We start from the raw sequence: 20,818 nt of genomic DNA, 5'->3' as shown, positions 1-20,818 counted from the left end.
CATTAACATTTAGTTATTTTTCATAATTGTCATTGGAACATCAAAGATAGCTATAACATTATTTTAGGGTATTTAGTGTTTAACTGAATCACATGGTGGCAAAACGGAAAGTTGAGTAACTGCAATAAATGTCTTCAGATTTCACTAGTCTGTGTTGCATCTCTGCTATAGACCAATTTCTTAAGTCTTTATGCAGTTGTATTAAGCAGCGTGATCCCATAACTCCACTGAATTCCTATCTGAAGTTATTTAAATTTACAATTTTAAGTGCATTGGTTTATTCTGTTAAATTTTCTTATGGAGTAACTTCACGTGGATTAACAATTGATTAAAAATTAGTAGTGAGCGCTTTTCCAGTTGTTAAATTCGTTAAAAGATTACACAATGGGCAATAAATGGATCACTTTTCAAATTACTCCTAGAGAGACTCTTCCGAGAACGTTACATATGAAGTAGTTCTAGTTCTGTTAAAATAGTTTAAGTTTTGATAACAAACAAGATCAAGATTGCAAAGCTGCTGTGCTGCAGAGAGCACCTCATGAGACAGGACTTTGTTTAGTGTGTAGAAAGCATAAGCAATGTTGTCAGAATTTGGAATATTTTCATTAGGCACTCAAACTCACTCCTTCATTTAAATAGCATGAAGGTTGTACGACTAACAGAAAAATCCATTAAATATCAAGTAACGGTTGAGTCTCCGCCCGTGTAACGCAAACCATTGTGAGAGTGGCACATCACATTTTTGACTCTGTCCAGTTTCCTGTGTAACTCTGTATTTTTAACATGTGCTGCCTGAATTGACAAGGCCTAAAATCCTTAGGAACAATAGGTACTGCACAATCTCTTCTTAAAATTCAATAGCATAATTTTTCGCCATCTTGAAAAGAAAACCTTAAATCTCATTTTCGATTAGTTATCAAGATCCTTGGTTTTTTAAGCCATTTTTGAGTGTAACATATTTTTTTAAAAAGCATCAAAAAATTGGTAAACTTCTAATTTTTTTTACTTAAAAGATCAGCCTAATTAAATTGTCTTCATACACAACCTTAAATGGCAGGAGAAATTCACTATTGTATCAAGCATGTAGAAATGTAGTCTACCAATTTATTGAAATTGATATGTAGTCTCGAGACTAGCATATCATTTAAGACTGGTTTTATGTTTATTGGGTGTTCTGTTAATTAAAATAGTGATATAACAACACATCAGAACAATCTAATATAGCTAAGAGCTAACTGAGAAGACTCAATTGGACTTTTTTTTTAAGACTTAAATTCTTCTCCACTTTTCTACTCTGGCTAACAGGTTAAAAGTCTAATTGTTAATTCTACATTTTTGAACACTGAAAATTAGGTTACTGTACACAGTGGGAAGTTCAACAAGATTTAAAAAAACCAAAGTAAATATTAACGATAGTTCTATCGAAAGGAGTAAACAAAATCATATCACTGCAGCACATCTTTGTATTATGTGGTATGGACATAAAAATTGTCAATTGCTAAAACACATTGCAATAATGAGATTTAAAATTCCTGGAGATTAATTCATTAAAACTGGGTAGTAGATTAATATTTTTCTGTCAAGATCAATCCTGCTTGCTTTTGCATTAATTGTCAGAATATCTTGCTAGGGCTACTGAAAGGTAGTAGCGTGCTGCAAGACCATCACATCACAGAAAATGATTCAAAGGCAAACTGTCCTGCACCCTCTGGTATCGACTTGCAAATTAGCATCTGGAATCTAATTAAACAAGCTTAATGAAAGTAGCAGCTGAATACTGCTGGAAAAGACAATCAGCTTTTTTCCCTCTGATATATATTCTGTACTATTGAAGCTGATCACCAAACACATCGTGTGAGCACAGTTAAAAAAATTAGCATTTATTTGAAGAACAGGAACTGTTTTTCATTCTGTTATGCTTTTGGCATGCACTGGCGTCCCATGAGAGCCATGCCACAGCAGATAGTGCACAATATTTATAAACCCATGACAGGCAATAATAGGAACTTGGAAAAATTCTTTTGCTAGAATTTCAAGTTGAGAGCTGCCAAAAGCTGAGAGGATCAAATCTGCAGTGGCAGCTGCTGTGCCCTACAGTTAGAATTGTAGACTTTGAAGATGCTCAACTTAAAGAAATGAAGACTGCAGGCTTAGCCAATTTTTGCAGGTTTCTAGAGCCCTGGCTCTCTGCCTTTTGAAGATGAGTTGCTGAAGCTTCTCCCACTGCCTGAGGCATGCTAACACCAGCAGGATGTGTTTTTTTCATAGACTTAGTGTGTCTTCAGTTTTGAGTAGCACATGCTTTGTCAATGCCAGCTGTGATGGTCGTTCTCTGGTTGCAATGCTGAGAGGTGATCTCAGCCCAACATCCTTCAGCGAAACTGCTAAGATGGAGAGTGACGTACACAAGTGCTACTTCTGCAGTCTGATTTATGGAGTCATGTTTCATTGTGAACCAAGTGCTGGCCTCTAGAGGAATTGTTATAGATTGCTGAAGAAGTGAACACTTTCAGCCCTGAAGGCCTGTAGATGTTTCAAAATGTGATGCCAAGCACCTGACTGCTGTAGAACAATATTAATTTGTCATGTGGGTAGCTACAGATCTACCTTAAATAATATAAGTGGAAGAACAGCACAGCTAATACGGTGTTGTGAGCTTAGTCAGTTTTTCCTTTTTGTGGAGTACCACAGGGTGTTAAAAACCACATTCAGTTTTTTTAAGTACATTAATGGTTTGTGCTGTTCAAAAATCCGTATCAAGAGATATGGCAACCATCCTGAACTAGGATAAATTCTGCCTATAATATTAGGTGCTGGAGCTTTTGAATTGTCTGTATCCTTGTGGAGATTGGATTCCTAGTGATATTTGGGGGGGAAAAGACCTTTAATAATATAAATGTTGGTGACTGACGCTGCCTCTCACGAAGAAGAAGTTTTTGTAGGTTTATGGAAGAAAATTACGGTACTTGATTAAAATACAGCTGTGTGCGCCTGTATTTCTCAATCACCTGACAAAAGCTTCATGTTTGACTAAGCAAAGATACAGGCTGCTCATGCTTCTGCTTTGTCTTCCATATTTCATCAAACCAATAAAAAGAGAAGGCAAAATAAGGAGACTCTAGAAAGATGACCAGCAGAAGTCATAGAAAACCATGATTGCAGGGAAATTTAGTAAAGATGTGTGAAGTGTTCAGGATCAGAGGACAAATAGAAAAATAAGGGTGTGGGGAGGAAATGCAGGATTTAAATAATTGAATCTGAAATGGATCATTCTAAAAATATGAGAACGTGCAGTATTTTTGATCGTGCAGTCTAACATTTGTTTGAGTAGTAAATGCAGACAAACATTTTACCTAGGGGGAAGGAGAGCTTTCTGAAGCCCATAGACAAAATTTCTCTCTTTTTCCTTCCACCCATTCTCCTGACCATATTCCCCTTCTTTAAAAGAGTGTTACTGTACAGGACAGCGCAGACCATGGACTGTTGGTTAATCCACAGGAGACCTTGGTGCTATTTCTGGCTCTGCTGTTGATCACTGAGACACCTGGAAGCCAATGGCTCGGTGCATCAGTTTCCCCATCTGTAAGAAGGGGATATTATCTTCCTCAAAGGCAGATGAGTCTTAATGGGTTTATGTAAAGTCATTGATATTCTAAGAAGGAGGGCTTTACTGCAATTTTTTATATTTAAATAAAAATACTTAAAAGGCATAGTTCCGCACCGTTGTGAAAGCATGCCATTTTCTTCCATTAAACATTATTAGGGGGACAGGGGGAAAACATGGGTGTAGCAATATGTAGCTGAATATTTGTTTTTACTAACTAGTGACAATAATACTGGGTTATTTTTTGACTGTCAAAACTCTAATCTTCATCAACAGTAGTAGTCTTATTTCGATTGCATCTGTGTGACTCGATGCTCAAGAGCAATGACAAGCTGCATATGAATTCTGTATTCATTAGTGATGGTTGATCAAAACGTCTGTGTCCCTGCCATAGGGCTCAGGTGTGGAAGTCTGCCGGCTAATCCCACCAGCTGACATTCAGGGGTTTAATGACTCCATGGGAAGGTGACCACTTGCTGGGAAGTTTCTTGGCTGCACTCAGACAGCAGACAATAGAGATCAAGCAAGACTATCAGAGTTAAGCTGAAGAGCCTGCCTGAGATACTTGAATTCCTGTTGGTGTCAAACAGAGCTTAAGTAAACAAAACAGAACAAAATTAAAAATCTGACTCCCTGCACAAAAAGAAGTGCTTAAAATGTGTGCCCTGTGTACCTGTTTATTTCATTACACAGTGACAAGAGATTAGGCTGTTAGTAAACGTCTTTACTGCCTCTTATTGCTAGAGCTCATGTTAGTACAGATTTGGTGTTTCCATTGTGACTGTACTACTCCATCCTTCGGAACTGTGTATCTCTGCACAGACTGGTGTCAGACAAACCTTATTTTCAGGAGTTATATCATGCTGTTCCCTACTTTTAAACTAAAATTATTTAAACATGTTAACTCAATTCCTGTTTGACACATTGGACAGGTTCTGTTCTTAACTCTTTGCATGGACTGTCATGAAGAATTGATTTCCATTATGGAACTTATGAAAAACTGGAAATATGAAGTTAATTTTAAATGTATCCTACTACTTGGCAGCGAGATATGCTCTTAAATGGCTGGGATTACTGGAGAGGAGTTCTTAATATATGCTCTTTTCATTTATCAAAGCACAATTTCCAAACGGAAGTCAGATGATAAAACCGCCTAAGGGTGATTTCCTTCTGAGTTACCACTGATACCCAAAACACTTCTTTGTTCTATATACTGACTATTTCCAGATACAGGAATCTTGTCTAAATTAATCCATTCTTTACTTTAAATTGGACCCTGCTGCATGGCAAAGGAAACAATTTCCTTACCTTTGCAGAGGTAACACAAAGTGTGTAGACAAGCTATTCACAAACTGTGCTGAATGTTAGAGAACATTTTACCACACATAGGATAGATGTAGGGCAGGTAATTATTTTTTGATGCATTCTCAGGAGCAGATGTTCCAGTCTAAATTGTTTTAGTTTGTATGTTTCCTGTAACTGTGGAACGGGGAAAATGTACTGAGAAATATTTCACATAGTACAATGTCTAAGTGCTGCCCCTGCAGTGAGAATCTTGAAGGCAGAGTGTAATTTCCGTATGAGCAAAGAACGTTGAATTGGAATAAGGTCAGAGCAGAATTTAGACTAGGCTGAGAGAGGAGACACCCTTCCAATGAGTGAATACTTACAAGGTTTATAAAGCATTTGGGTAAACTTAAGAGGAAAAGGGTTACAAGAGGGCCTGGGACTTTTTCTTTTTAAAATAAAATGTTGATCTTTCTTCACCCTCATCCTTCAACATTTTTGGTGATAGTGAGATGAGCATGGAGTGCTTCACCTGAGGCAGAGGTGTCCTTGCTGGACTTTGTTCCTATGGGGTATAATGGCATACAGTTACTTAAAATGACTCCTGTGCTTGGTTTGCTTTTCTCTCTACTCCCCGGTAGCTAAGATCCAAAATGTCACAATAGGGTGGTGGTGTAATATTAGGCAGATTGAGGATTTCAGGTTATCAAACTAAGTCTTTAGTGTGGTAGAATTATCAAGCTCTTTTACTGCGGAACAAGTTCATTTCATTCTGAGAATCTGTTCCTTAAAAACTCTGAATATCAGAACATCACAAGTGATGGATTAAATCTGTTCTCATGTTAATTCATAGTTATTGTGAGTATAGAAGCAGCCAGAAACCCCACAGACTCAAGATAAGGCTTGTAATTTAAGATTTCATACCACTGGAACAATGTATTGGACTACTCTTCATGTAAGGAATGAAATATAGGAACCAATGTTACTGAATAGTATCTTGGAATCGTATAAGTTTTTGTTTTGGCAGGTAATTTGGCATAAATTGTTAATGTAAATCCAGGTTAGTGGGGAAGACATTATTTTACTAAAAAAGATAAACTGCTGATTAATTCAGTATAGAACTCAATTACAAATTGAAAGTGTCTCTGCGGGACTCCAGTACCCTGAAGACAGCAGATGTTGAATTGATACTCCAGCATATTTCACACTGGTATGAAATATTAACATGGTTTATTATACTTGTGTGGTGTACAAGATCAGACGGGGGGAGGTAGTGATGAGTCTGGGCTTGCAAGCGTATGTACCAATGAAACACGAAAATACTGTGATTACAAAGAAGAGTAAGGACTTTGAGAGGTGTGTTTTATTGAAGAAAAGATCTCAGTAGAAAATGGTAAGTTTAAAATAGTATAAATATTTAAATTTTGTTTACATGGTATATATAACGTACAAGATAATACAAAAACATACATCATACAACACAATCTTTTTTAAATGTACAAAATCAAAGACATTAATATTAAAGGTTAAACTGCTGTGTTCACAATGCCCTGGTCCGATCCAGTTTGGGTAATTAGTTACGGTCTACTCCATAGTTGCCCGGTAGTTTCAATAGGCTGTCATTCCTCATTGCTGTAGTGTACTGTTCCTTTTAAATAGATGCTACGTTCACTCCAGAAGTAGGTACGCTCTGGTGGTGGGTGAAGTGACTTGTGTGTTAATATATCACCACGATGACAGTGGCATAAATTCTATAGTAGATCCCGTAGAATTTGGATCCGAGAGATTTCCAAGTGAGCCACACCAAATGGGAAGGCAGTGTCCCTTTTTAAAGGTGTTTGGAGCTAAACGTTAATTGGTGTGTCATAGTGGTGACTTACGAGATGGGTGATAGTAACCACATCAACCAGCAGCAATGACTACGTTAATCTTCTTAAGCAGAGAGATAAGTGTTAGTGTTGGCTAGGACTAGGCTGAAAAAACAAAAAACAGGTAACCCTAAAAATGACAAGAATAATCCTATTTTAAAAGCTTGCAGAAAAACTAGGATAGCTTTTTATTTTATAAGAAATGTATCGCTCCAAATACACAGTGTGACCCAGCGTTCCAATAAGTAGTAATTTTCCAAAGGAATCCAAGTCTAATAATTACCATTTTTTGAGCTTCTTACACTCAGAGCTTTGAACAAAAATGGAGAGATTTTCACAGTGGGGTATGTGAACAAGATACACGGATGTGGAGGAAGGAGTCTCAATGTAAGTGGTAATGCTTCAGAATTTGGAGTTTTTCAAATTTGTTCCTAATTAAAGGCTGCAAGCTGGATTGGAAAATAAAGCAATAGTTGCATTAGCTTGATCCAAAATATGAAAAATCTTAGTTTGATCTCTTCATTCACTATTATTCTCCCATCAGCTGGAGTGTTTGTAGGTTTCTTTATGTCCTACACTTTTTAAAGTCCATCTACTACACTAAGTAAAACCCTTGTGTGGATTCAGAGAACCCTTGCCCTAAGAAAAACGCATGCCGTCACGTAGCACAAATGTCCAGAATTCTGTATGGGAGAAATTCAGCTCTGATTGGAAGGCTCCATTTTTATCCCTGTGCAGGTGGGCCTCAGTTCTGGGAATGATTTTGTGGGCTGCCAGTGGCAGTGAACACCCCTATCTTTGAATTATACAACTACAGAGTTACAATAGTAGTTGAACTCCGATATATATATTTTCACCTATCCTAGTTTCTTGATCATCTATTCTGACATTACCCTAATTTCCTTCAGTCTTTCTTCTATACACTCTAGAAAACTAATGACTGTTTCTGGCACTTGTCTGCGCCATTTTGAATACAGAAGCAGAAAATACATTAAATCTTTGTTTTTTCCCCATGTCCACAAACTAATCTTGCAGTGAGAGTTCTCATGATCTTCACTGACCACCTTTTCTTCACTGCTGCTTTTCCTTTTTTACTATGTGCTTTTTGTAATTATTTCAACTGCTCTTTTAATGGTAACTTTAACAGTTGCTTTAATGTGCTCTGACTTTAAACCAATCTAGCAGATTTGAGTGCCGTATTTTTTCACATTAAATATACAGTAATTCTCTTTAAAGAAATTCCACTTCCCCTCTGTGCTGTGTTGTTATTCCTCCCGTGCCCATCTTTGTGGCGTTAGACTAATCATGACAAGCAGAGCTGTGTACTGTGTCCCTCTTCTTGTTCATTTACAGTGAGAGTGATGTATTCCAGAATATCTGGATGTTGCATCACTTTATGGTCCAACCCCTTACTCCCCTTGTCATCCTAGTGCTGTCACAGAATTAACATCCTCTTTGCCTTCTGCTTTTTTACTTTTGTTAATTTCTTAGCTGCAACTTAACCTCCTAGAGTCTGGTCTCCAGAATCCCTCTACACTTGTTGAGTCCACTTTGAACATCTCCCCTTTGAACCTCTCGTTCTGTTAAACGTTTCAGACTGTGATCAGTTGTGTGCTAAGTTGAGCTTGTTTTTTTCAGGTGTTCAACAAGCCCCATTTCCACTTCCACATGCTCCAGATGTGCTTATTCAGCAATAGCCCCATCTTGCACTGTTGAAACTATAGGGTTTCTCTCCACTCTCTGCCCCTAGCAGCTCCTTCATGACCCTTTAGAGCATGTACAAAAGATGGTGGGGAAAGAAAAGGCAACAAAACATGATGTGAAGGCAATGTCAATAACTCCCCACAGTCAGCACCAGGTGCAGTTCAATTAAACTTAACAATTCCCAAGTGGTCACTCACAGGCACTCACTTCACCTAAACAAAGTGAGATGAAAACAAAGCACAGTCTTTTGATTCGGAGATCCAGTACGATAACTTCATAACAATATTTTTCTGTGTTTGTAAAGCATTCATCTGCCTATGACATTCATCACCTAAACTCCATCGGATGGGAAGCTCGGTCATTGGGACTTTCAAACAGTCTGAGCTATTAAGATTTTATACCCCAAAACCTCCACCCTCAGTTCAAGTTTAAAATGTAGCCAAACAGATTCATTCCAGACTAAAGGGTTGGCTTTCAACCCTCTCTTTAAAAAAATTAGTAAAAATGCTTTGCATCAGAGCTGTCATCTTGGTTCCACTGTCTCCTTGGACTTTCCCAAAAGATATTAGTGTTGCTTCCAGTCACATATCGATCTCCAACACAATTTCTCCCAGCAGACAGGCATAGCCACACTTTGATTACACTTCCAAAGTCTAATTGTCCTTCTGTAGGCACTTATGTCCTTCAAGAGGTATTGTTTTCCTAACTCCCAGGCCTTCTTTATAGATTTTTTACTATGTCTCTGTCCTTGGGCTCCCAATACTCTTCCTCACTCCTCAAAGTCTCACTTAAAGCAGTTTGTATATTTTACTTTTTCAGTACAGAAAGGACATGGAACAAATTTCACCCTGGTGCAAAAGTATCACCATGATATTTTCAAAAATTCTTCTACCCAATATAAATGTACTGCATGCTGATTCTTCAGATTTGTGATGAAACGCTAAACTTGTTAGAGCATTTTACTTATTTACGTATATGCTAAATATCAAAATAGGATATTGCTGGTTATCTTCTAGACACTAATTCATTCCAGTTTGGTGATAATCTAAATAACTAATTAAAAAAATCTCTGTACAATATATAAATCTGTTGGAGAAAAAAAAAAAAAAAAGGTCTCCTGTATGAATTGCTTGTCAAGTTCCCAAAACATCAGGGAAATAATATTCTCTAAACAGCTGCAACCATTGTATTTGTTTGAGACATCAGTAGGCTTAAGTGATACAATTCTTCTTAAAAGCTTTTAGCAAAAAATAGGATTAATTGGATGTAGACATAACCAACCTGCTCCATAGAAAAGGTTGTATTCAAAATCTGAAAATCCTTTAAGTGTGAAGAGAAATTCGATTCAAGCTATATAAAAGAGTAATATGGAAAAGTTCCTTATCCTTGCTATTTGGAACTTGCACCATAGCAGATGTAGAGAGGTGATCTATCAGTTTTTGAGTGTCTACAAAATGCAACTCTCCAGATAGCAGGTTTAAAGTAAAGATTTAATACAGTCTCCATCTACTATGATGTTGCAGTGACAGTTTAAAACTCATTCTCTAAATCTCAGCAGACTTTATAGCTAGCAGTGGGCCAATATAAAGTTTAATGGCCTTACAACACATAAATCATCTTTTAAAGATGCTACTAGTAGCTCCAATATTAAATGCAGACAATCGTCTACGTTATAAATAATTTATCAAACACCATTTTAGATTAGCCTTCCGTGCTGAGTTATTTATTTTAGCCTTTACTGTAGTATTCCTAAGGCACGTTTTGAAAGATCCATTACTGGTCAGTTTAATGAACTTGGGGTTCTGTTTTGTTCCCTTCAAGCACTATGGTACAGCTGTGGTGACCATTACATGGCTGATCTGGACCTCTTTGTGCCTTTTACAAGTGCTGCCCATTTGTCATGCAGTGGTAAATGGAGTTGCACATTGGAGTCCTGGGACACATTGTGTGATGTAGTGATGGAGACAAACAGATAGCTCTATAAAGTGCTGCTTGTCACAGCTGACTTGTATTACAGTACATCACTCTTACTGTAATCTCATTTAAGAAGCAGTGTAGACCCGGGAGAATGATATTCCCAGTTAACTTGGTCTTTCCAACCATAAAGTAGGAAGTGCTCCTTTTATATACTCTGAACTTTTAGGGGTTTTTCAGATTAATTATTACAGTGACTCATTCATGCCACTGTAGTTAAGACTGTGTCAGCACTTTCATTATAACCCCCTATTTTTGGACCATAAAATCTCACTCCTTTGTATGCAGGGTCCCTACACAGGAACAGGTTTTTTAAACCAGTTTTTACAAGGGCATTTTGGTCATCTTTTTAAATTATGAAAGGCTGGGAAAGATATTTCTCACATTTGGGTGCTGTTTGTTTACATGTTAGATTTAATTAAATAGGCTGAACTATTTCAAATTATGGTCCTGTAGTATTTAATATTCTGAGAGGATCTTAATTATAACAGGCGTCTACCAAATAGAGACTGTTTTGGTCTATCAGTTACGTTGGGTTTAAGAATATTTTGCTAAAAGAGTAACACATATGGTGCATTTTAAAAGCAAAAAAATGCTTTTTTACCCAAGAGACTGAGGTGACTCTGAAGGAAGATTTAAAACAGCACAGTTGTTTTTACATTCAAATAGAAAAGGCCTAATCTATTGCCAAAGAGAACTAAAGTGGATACATTATCCTTAACCTATGGCCTATAATGTATTCCTTAGTTTAAATTTCATTTGAGTTTGTTTAAAACATGTACAAAAGGATTCATTTAAAATAGTGGTAAACTTCCAGGTAACCAAAAAAGTGTAATTTTATTTGGTTTACTATGTTCATTTCCATAGACAGTACTAAAATGTTCCTGTCATAGGATTCTAATTAATGAAATTATTCTTTTACCAAATGGAAAAAAAAACCCTCATTCACTACCCCAAAACACTGAAGTGATGTGCAGAAATTTTTTTATGTGGCTTTGCTGTTTTGTTCCCCTGGGTGAATCTGCACAAAGTGCAGTTGAATCTATTTTAAAAGATTTCGTCTGATAAAATGGGAGTGAAGTAAGAAAGCGCACTGTTTCTGTGGCTGAGTACAGACCTCTTGGTCAATGTCATAATTAAGCTGTGAGAATATGAATACTGCTAATAACAAGCTCTTGTATGGAGGGTCACTGGAGAATGTAAAGTCTGCCTTGGGTACAGACATGATTGTGGCTGAGCTACTGTGGGGATCCTCTTCAGCTGCACTTGAATACTGGCGCTTGTGCAGCTGCTGCTTGAATCTGAAAACATTCTAGGACAAGCGCACACACCCTAAGGATCGTTATTTCCTGGGGCAGGATTTAAAAAAAAAAAAGTTTCAAGGCTTTACATGAAGTGAGCAGAGCTGCATTTACCAAAAGCAGCGTTGAAAGCTAATTTGCCAGTGCATTCCCGATCTCTAATGATGGCAAGTTAGATATTCAAACTGCTACATGAACTATTAAGAGCTTGGATAAAACTGGTAACTTTGGAGACTCAGATTTCAGTTGCTCCATTGTGCCTTGGTTGTACATCATGTTTAACTCGACGTCGCCATAGGGTTGGACATGTCTGCAATAACTAACCACCACCTTGGTGAGTGAAGGATAAAACGGTGACTTGGAATTTCCCTATATGTGTATTAGAGTCCTGGTTTTTAGTATTGCTTTGTTAAATTGAAGTCTGAATTAACATGTTATGTTATGTTCAAGTCAGAGAATAATCATTTTTTTTAAAATGTTCCTTGATCTTACGCATTGGAAGTAAATTATAAAACGGGGGGGGGGGGGGGGGGGGGGGGGTTATAACAGTGTACTTGGATGTGTAATTATAGCAACTTCAGATAGTGAGATTTACACACCAAAGAGCCCAATCCTGCAGTGCTACTCAGACAAAAGTCCAGTTGAAGTTAATCCTAGCACCAGCACTTAAGTAAAAGTTCCGATAGAGTAGAGCCTGCAGGACTGGGTCCTAAGTAATGTTTTCCCCTTGATGAGTATAAATTTACATAATGTATTAATATAAGTATTATTTGGCCATTGAGAAGATAGTACTTTGTCTTTTGTTTCCTTAAGGCAGTGGTTCCCAAACTGGGGTTCGCGAATGTTACAAGGGATTCTCAGGAAAAAATTCCCTAATGGCGGACAGAGCTGTCCCTAGGGGCCCCGGAGCCCCTGGACTTCCACGAGCTAAGCAGATAAAAGCAAGCATATCTATCACACTGAGGAGATTTAAACTTCAAGACTCCTTATAAGAAATGGAAAGGGAGGTGGATACTTTTTGATGTTTTTAAAATTAAATAGGCAGCTAGTATTGTTCTTCATGATAATTTTAAAAACAACTTTAAGCTTTGTTGTAACATGCGTTGTTTGCCTGGACTGCTCAAGACCTGATTGCTTGTGTAGGAGGAACTCTTTGAGTTGGCTTCTTAAATACCTTCATGCTGTTTCACATCGGATACTCCTTGATGGAATCTTGTCTTATAACAGGCTTATTCAAAGTGATACAAGCTACGAAAGTGAGATCTTGGAAGCGTGTTGCTGTTTTCATAACAGTGTGTAATAAGCATGTCATAAAAACAAATTGTATATTTCCAAGAGCACTGCTTTTATCATTTATACTCTGGTAAAGGAGAAAATCCCTGGAAATATTCATTTTTAGGAGGGGGTTGTGAGACTTGACATTTTAGTGAAAGGGGTTCACAGGTTGTTAAAGTTTGGGAACTACTGCCTTAAGGTTTAATATATTGCTGCAGGAGATTAAATTGTTTGTGTTTAATACCTAAAAATCACGTTTTGCCTCATGAGTGGGCATTTTAGTATCTGGGTGTTTTTTGTTTTTAATACACTGGTGTATCCAGCCCATTTGTACCAAGTAGCATTGAATTTATGCCACAATTGGTATTGGGCAAGAAACCTATCCATTACCAGCTGATTATCAAGGGTCAGATGAATTTTTGCTGCCCAGGTGACACTTGCAAACTCTTCTCCTCTCCCCAGGAGTGACTTCTGAGGATGGGGGGGGGGGGAGGAGTGAACAATTTCCAAGGGTCAGCCACCAAGCAATAATTAACAAGGCAGCCTCCAGGTATTTTTAAACAAAAACCAGGCTCCATCATCTCATCCCAACAGTGTCTGGAGTGGCTTAATCTTTCCAGTTACAGTGATTAGAGGGGACCAGTCCTGGAATGGAAGGAAACAAAAACAAAAAAATTTAAAATCAATTTTAAAGTCAGCCCAAATGAGGGAACATCTTTTAGAAGTGGCTTCAGTGATTGTCTCTAATTTCTGAGGACCATTTGGTCTTTCAGAGACCACTGTCAGTCTTGGAATCATACCTGAATCTTTTTTGTGGGTTTTTTTAAATCTCTTTAACTTTAAAGCCAATCAGTTGCTCTTTTGGTTCCCAGAGTTGATTTATGGATTTGACATTTATATGTGGCTTTTCCTAAATAAGTGAGCATTAGTAGGACATCCGCTTGTGGTGTTATGGTGTGTGTGTGTGTGGGGGGGGGGGGGAATATTTAGTCTACTTTTTTTTCCCCCCTGAAGCATGAGGGAACAGTGGGTCCTAAGTTGTGATTTGAAGAGAGCTGGCTTGTTAAATGTGATCTAACAGGTCGGAATAAGGAAACATTATATATAATGTTCCTACTATTATCTTTTAAAGTAGTTGCTACAGGGATGTTTTGTGATCATGAATGGTAGAGAAGGTGAGCCATGAGACATCTGTTAAGTTTCAGCTAGGGATTGCATTTTTTCCAACTGTGAGCCTTTTCCAGATCCTGCTGGATATATGTGAAACATGCTGATGAACCACTCTACCAGTAATATAACCTTTGTCACCTCAATACAATTTTAATGCAGTATGTTCAGTTACAATGTGAAGTTGCGGCTTCTCCTTTGTCTCACAATACCTAATGGCTTCCAAAATTGTTTGCAACATCCCTGAATCTCCTCAGGGATTGTCAGTTAGGAGTTACATTTGAAATGAAACCTAATTCTTTCCCTTGCTGAGTCTGTAGAGGGAGCTAATGTAGCTCTAATAGGCTTTCCCTTTCTGCTACAGAGAAGCTACAATTATGCGAAGCTTTTCAGGCTGTAACTTGCTGTACAGAATGCAGAGTTTGAGGCCAGTTATACCAGAGTTATTCAATGAAGGGTTGTGTTGTAGTTGTGTATACAATTAAATAGATTTTATTGTAATGTGCTCTCTGGGGCGGGGGGTTGTTGCTTAGAACGCTGAGCAAGCACTGGGCTGATGCATGGAACTTATTGCAGTCTCTCTGAAAGGTAATTTCCATTAAATACAGAACAATTCAAATTTCCTCTGAGAAACTGTATAAGCCAGGTGTCTGTATGGTGTGTATTTCAAGAACATATGCATGCTTTAAAGAGTAACAAACTCTTTGAGCATTAGAAATCCTATGCAAAGGAGTATGTTTGTATCTCAAATACACATTTGTAAACTTATGCAGGACTAAAAAAGTAGTGCATAATTTTAGCCATAATAGGAATTTTCTTTAAATAGAGGTTTTCCCCAACTTGAAACAAGCAGCATATCTTTCCTTTCCTAGAATATCCAAGTCTAGAGCTGAGTAGAGTTTTGCTGCTTCATTAACTCTGAACTAGTTAATGAAACCGCACGGTAGTGTCTGTACTATTGACAAAAGTATAAATGTATTACACATTCATTTCATATTAGTAGTTATAGTCTATTTAAATTGAAACATTGTAACAATCAGTATTTACAAATAGTAAATTTTAAAATTTACAAACACACACTTTACTTGGATTTATATAAAAGTGGCAGTACTCCCATTCCTGCTATAAATTTTATATTCTCAAATTGTGTTTCTCAATGTTTCTTTTAATACTCTTCTCCTGTGCACTACACTGGCATCTGAAAACATTAGCTAGCTATGATGCAGTGCAGATCAAAGCTCCCCTGTAATGCAGCTATTCAGATGAGCAGAATAAATTTTGCATTCCAAGTTGGCTATGTTACAAAACATTTTCTTACTATAGAGGATGATTAAATAGTCTCTACTCAAGGCAGTCTTTAACTAAACTAGCATGCAATTTGTATGCGAGTGTTTTACACTGGGCATTATAGGGAAACTTGCATTGTAGATTGCTGTACATGTATGTATTTAAGGTCTGGAAGCTACTAAATGGTTATGAACATCAATTTCTCCCCTTCATAGTTTAAGGTTTTTCGTTTCTAAAATTTGTTCACGCTGACATCTTCTTTATAATTGGTTTGACGTGTACTGATGATGGCGCTCATGATAGGAAAGCTGGCCCTTTGGGTAGTGCTGACCATTGTTCAGATTCACAATACTGTATTATAAAGAGGATGCCTGTGTTTCTACCTTTATCCTTCTAAGACAACTGAGGGCATGTACAGAAATATACATCTCCATCTGATAGTATTGTCTCAGTTAATAGGGCAAGTGATCCTGTTGAATCACACTTCAGTAACCTCTAGAAAGTAGCCCCTTAATTTGATCATAATTTCCCTCCTTCTGTACATTAGATTATTAGTTTTCCCTTTTATTTAAATGAAATGACAATTTAAGAACTTTTAACTACACTGTGCTGCACAATTTCCACATTTACAGGAGGTAGTAAACTAGACAAGCTTTATTTTATTTTTCCCCCCAGGAAGAGGAAGCCAAACAGCTTGTGAGAGATGCCATCTCAGCTGGCATATTCAATGATCTGGGCTCCGGCAGTAACATAGATCTCTGTGTTATAAGCAAAAACAAGTTGGATTTTCTCCGTCCTTATGATGTGGTCAACAAAAAAGGCGAAAGGTTAGTATTTCTGAAGCTGCATATTGTCCACTCTTTCCCTAACATTCCAGACATTTCAGTCAGACCCTTCCCAGTATATTTTGATATTGCTTTTTCAGTGTCTACCACCATTAGCTCCTGCCTTCAGAGAGAGGAAGGGCTTCACCCGTTTGGAGAACAGACTGTGCATGGGGTTGTTGATTTTAAACGCACTCTCTAGATCACTAGCATTTCCTTTAAAACAGAAGTTTGTAGAGATTTTTTTGTAAATCATTGCGGGAGGGACTGTCAATTGTCTATGGTTAACTTTGGCCCAACCAGAAATCTTCAGTCTAAAGGGAAAAAGATAAGGAATTTAGGGGAACCAATGTTGCTGGTTGTCAGCAATGCTCCTTTCCCCTGGAACATCCCTCTCTTGACCTTTTCACCACCTAGAGCTGTGTGCTATTTATGTTCTCCAGCTCCCTAGTTTGACAGGCCACAGCAAAAGAGAGATCCCCCCCATAGCCCTCCTTTCACCACATTGTGTGTGAAACTACAACTGTGACAAACCATTTTATGCTGTTGCTCTTTCTTCCTTCAAAACCAAAGCTGATGGATTTTGAATTCTCTGAACTTAAACTTCCAAAAAATTAGTTAGGTACAGCCACTGTACCTTATCTAAGTATGATTCTGCAGTGCAGTTTTCATAATTGGCCTCAGAGAAGTGACAGAACCTTTTAGGAATACTCAAGGCACAGAGGTGGTGAAATTCCAAAGTAAGCAACCGTGTTTGCAGTTAGTTGGGTAAGAGACAAGCTGAAAGTTTAACTGCTAACCATGCAGTCACCCCAGCACACTGCATTGCCTAATCAGTGAGTCACAGCCCCTGCAGGCAGTTGAAAGATTTTGCAATATGTATATTTACACAAGGTGTAATCTTACATGCTATTGCCGAAATAGTGGAATGGAAATAAAAATTCACCTTTCTTTAAAGCGAACACTCGGGAAAGGCACAGTGCCAATCCGCCAGACTTATTCATAGTAGTTCTACTTGCATAGTCTGAGCTGCACAGCTCATCTGTTAGACTTTCCATGATAAACCTGCATGGGATAGGAACTGAGCTTGTTCCTATAAGTCCAGGAGAGAATTCCTGTCACTTACCATTCATCTGTTCCTTAAAGTGAATATCAAAGAAGCTGTCTTTAAAGCCATTGTTTAGATTCAACCCTAGGGAAATTCTCTTATGTTGGGGAGCTGCTCTGTAACTTTCATTGATTATCTTTTCAACAGGTATGGTAAGTACAGGTGTGAAAAAGGAACTACAGCTGTTCTCACAGAAAATGTGGCTCTCCTGGACCTTGAAGTGGTGGATGAAACAGTACAAACAATGGACACTTCCTGAAGTATTAGACTGAACTCTAGTGACACTACATGTTAGCCATGTCTGGTTTATACTAGAAGCCTTCCTGCATGAAAAACCTCAATTTATAGTAAATAAATGGGTTCTGACCAAGTTGTTGAGTTTTTCTGGTTTTCTGTTGATTGGTTCTGTAGGTAAGGAATGGTAAATCAGCCCAACAAAAACCCCTTACCATCTCATTGTGATCTTTCTCTGAACGGTAATCAGTCACGTTGTAAGCTATGAGTGAGTCACAGAGCAGAGGTCTGAAGTACAAGTTCAGCTAGCTGGGCCATTCCCTTGTGAGTGGATGTCACCATTGTCATTAATCAGCTGCTACCTGTACTTTGGGTAGTCAAGATAGTGGTAGCAGGTTTTTCTGCTAGTCCTAAGTTCAGTGGCTTCTCTCTCTCTCTCAACACAGAAAACAGCAGCTATACATTGTATTTCCCCCAAAAAGACAGGATAGCCTCTAACCTGTACAACAGCACAGTGGTTAGACATTGTTTTTAGAAGGCAGAATTTGTCAGCAGAACTGATGTAACACTGAGATTTAGTCCATTTCCTTACAAGTTGACAGTTTCACACTGTGCATCAAACAGATATTGGGGGATATAAACACTTTACAAGAACAATTTTAGACTTAGTCATTTTGCACCAAAACACTGTATTCCTTAACACTGAACTCAAATATAGGATAGTTTTTTACAAAGGAAGTTGTTTATTTTGTAAATCATGGTTTTATTTATCTAAAAATGCACAGTTGCAAAAATTTACCTTTTAAAATACATTTACTTATAAGCACTAATAGATCTTATGTAGCAAGGAAGTGACCAGACTTATCAAAACACTCAAGTAATTTGAGCCTTCTTGACAGCCAAAGAACTTTTATTCTACAATACACCAACAGAGGCATTGCACAACCATGTCTATGAATGTGTAGTTGCCACTATAGTTTAAAGGAAACCTGCAGTACAAAGGTGACAATCTTTATTATATTTAAATATAATAAATCTGGCTTCTTGATCATTTCTGAACATGTTAGCATTGGGAATGGAGGAAGCATTCTGGCCTCTCTCCTACATTCTCATGCTGAGTTGAATATCCTGGACTTCCTAACAGGAAGTAGATGCAAGATGCCATCTTACATCAAAGTGATACCAGCATCATTCACAGCAATGAATATCTTGAGGTTTAACACCTTAGCTGAATATTTTGACTAGTTTAACTGGGCACTACAGTTTTCCTTTAAGTAGTGAAAATTAGGTTTAAAAAATCCATTCAAAGCATATACATGTATTTAACCCTCTTACCCTAATTTTATTTCCAAGAGACTAAGGCCTTTTTAAAAAATTTTTTTTAAAGAGTAAGGTGTCACAGGCTGTATTTAAACACGAACAACTGCCACCCACAAACATACATTATAGCAATGGACTCTACCTCACACAGAAGAAACACTATAACAGTACAAGTTTAGTTCCCCTGGTGTTGTCCTTTGAGACTGTTAAGTGCAGCAGTTCCCCTGAACAGTTAGGTGAAATGGAAACACTTGAACGTGAATCCGCAAGTTTGGTTTCTAAAGCAGTGAATACTTTTCATTGTCACTAATGAAACAAATCATTGATTCAATGAATGAATTTAGTTGACTGAAAAATTTTAGGTCTTTAAAAAAAATTAGTCTTTTAAACAAGAGGTCTCCTTCAAATCAGCTTGAGTTTCTTATAAAAATTCACATTTTATAAATTAGCTTTCACAGTTAAATAGGTATGGGCTGAACCTTATTTAAAATTACACAAAGCATTGGTCTTATTTCATGCTAAATGTAAATAACATCGTTACTATGTTTGAAAAAGTTTTTAAACCACTGCTTTCCTTACATTTTATTTATGAATGGCTAAAGTACCATTGGATTTGATAAAGTATCTTCCCCAAAATAGAATTGGCTTAGAGTAACACTGGTTTTATAATAGACTTTTAGCCTAACAAGATTAATGCCAAAGGGGAAAATACATTTATAAAGATACACTGCTTGTAGAAGCAATGCTTTTCAGGTATATGCTAGACTCACCTCATTGTCTATAACCAAGTTAACAGATAAATGCATCAGCAAAATAGTCACTCTAAATTTTCAGATAAAAAAAATCTTCAAACAAGTGTCCCCCCTTCCTATTTTTGCAAAGGAGGGGATAAAACACATAGCTGAATGCTTTAAAAATATATGAACTAAAGACTGAAGTTGCTATTAACCATGTGCAGAAGAGGCAAAGTAGCAGTTATACAAATTACACAAAATCTACTGCAATTCTTACATTAGTATAAAGTGATTTCACTGAAGGAATTATTTCAATATTTCACATTACAGTTAAGATAAAGGGGTGTGTCAAAGGCTCAATGAGACACCCCTGTTAATATAATCTATTCTAGATTACACACAACAGTTTTAAGAAAGGACCCTTAAATGATCTACATCTGTAACATGTTATTGGCTTTTTTTAAAAAAAATATGCTTGCAATACCTCATAGAATCTTCACTTTAAAGCATGACCACCTGGTAAGAGTCCTTGTCAAATAACCTGCAGAAATAATGGAGCATCTTGCTACGAGTGCTCAACTCTCTCACTTGAGTTTGACTAGGCACCGGTCGGTTTCATCTGAGAAATAAAAATTCAAGTAAGACTAAGCTGTGATGGCTTTTCTTAGAGAGTGTTTGCAGATGATTCAAGTGCTGGAGGTCCAAACATGCATCTGTTTTGCTATTTGGTGCACATAACCAATGTCAGGTCGCTGATCTGGATCAGGGTATATGCACATGCTGACAAGTTCCCGTAGCTGAAAAGGAAGGAAAAAATCACATGAAAATATAATGTAACATCCTGTTTCTTTTTGGAAAGGGGAAGGGAGACTATTTGAATGCAAAGAACCGTGGACTGGAGTGTCAACTCCCGAATTCTTTTCCACCTGCTATGTTCATGGCAAATCAGGAAGTGTGTGTGTCCAGTTTCCCTATCTGTAAAATGACTTGTCACTAACTAGACAATTAACTTTATAGCACCGAAGTCTAATATTCTGTACCAAGTTGGTGCATTCAGTAATGGCTTCTTAGACACATTCTAAGATGGCTACAGTGAGCAGGTGCCTGAAGGAGGAGTGAGTGTTTGCTCTG

General features: G+C 37.5%; 2 protein-coding genes across 4 annotated transcripts in view; one reads left to right on the top strand and one right to left on the bottom strand.

Annotated features, from left to right (window-relative positions):
• The window catches only part of PSMB7 (proteasome subunit beta 7), a 40,648-nt gene extending 22,878 nt beyond the window's left edge, over positions 1 to 17,770 (top strand). The window contains exons 7-8 of the mRNA XM_024214528.2: positions 16,143 to 16,294; positions 17,547 to 17,770. Coding sequence (XP_024070296.1) covers positions 16,143 to 16,294; positions 17,547 to 17,658 — 264 coding nt within the window. The 3' untranslated portion in view covers positions 17,659 to 17,770. The remainder of the gene's footprint in view (positions 1 to 16,142; positions 16,295 to 17,546) is intronic.
• Positions 17,771 to 19,004: 1,234 nt separating this feature from the next.
• Positions 19,005 to 20,818, bottom strand: part of NEK6 (NIMA related kinase 6) — a 104,476-nt gene continuing 102,662 nt past the window's right edge. For all 3 annotated transcript variants that reach the window (XM_024214506.2, XM_024214508.2, XM_024214507.2), the window contains one exon: positions 19,005 to 20,484. In XM_024214506.2, coding sequence (XP_024070274.1) covers positions 20,374 to 20,484 — 111 coding nt within the window. In that variant the 3' untranslated portion in view covers positions 19,005 to 20,373. The remainder of the gene's footprint in view (positions 20,485 to 20,818) is intronic.

This window comes from Terrapene carolina, unplaced genomic scaffold, assembly GCF_002925995.2.
Source record: "Terrapene carolina triunguis isolate 2854851 unplaced genomic scaffold, T_m_triunguis-2.0 Scaffold238, whole genome shotgun sequence".
NCBI lineage: Eukaryota > Metazoa > Chordata > Testudines > Emydidae > Terrapene > Terrapene triunguis.
The sequence above is the reverse complement of the archived record's forward strand: the minus strand, read 5'-3'. Positions and strand labels throughout refer to the sequence as shown.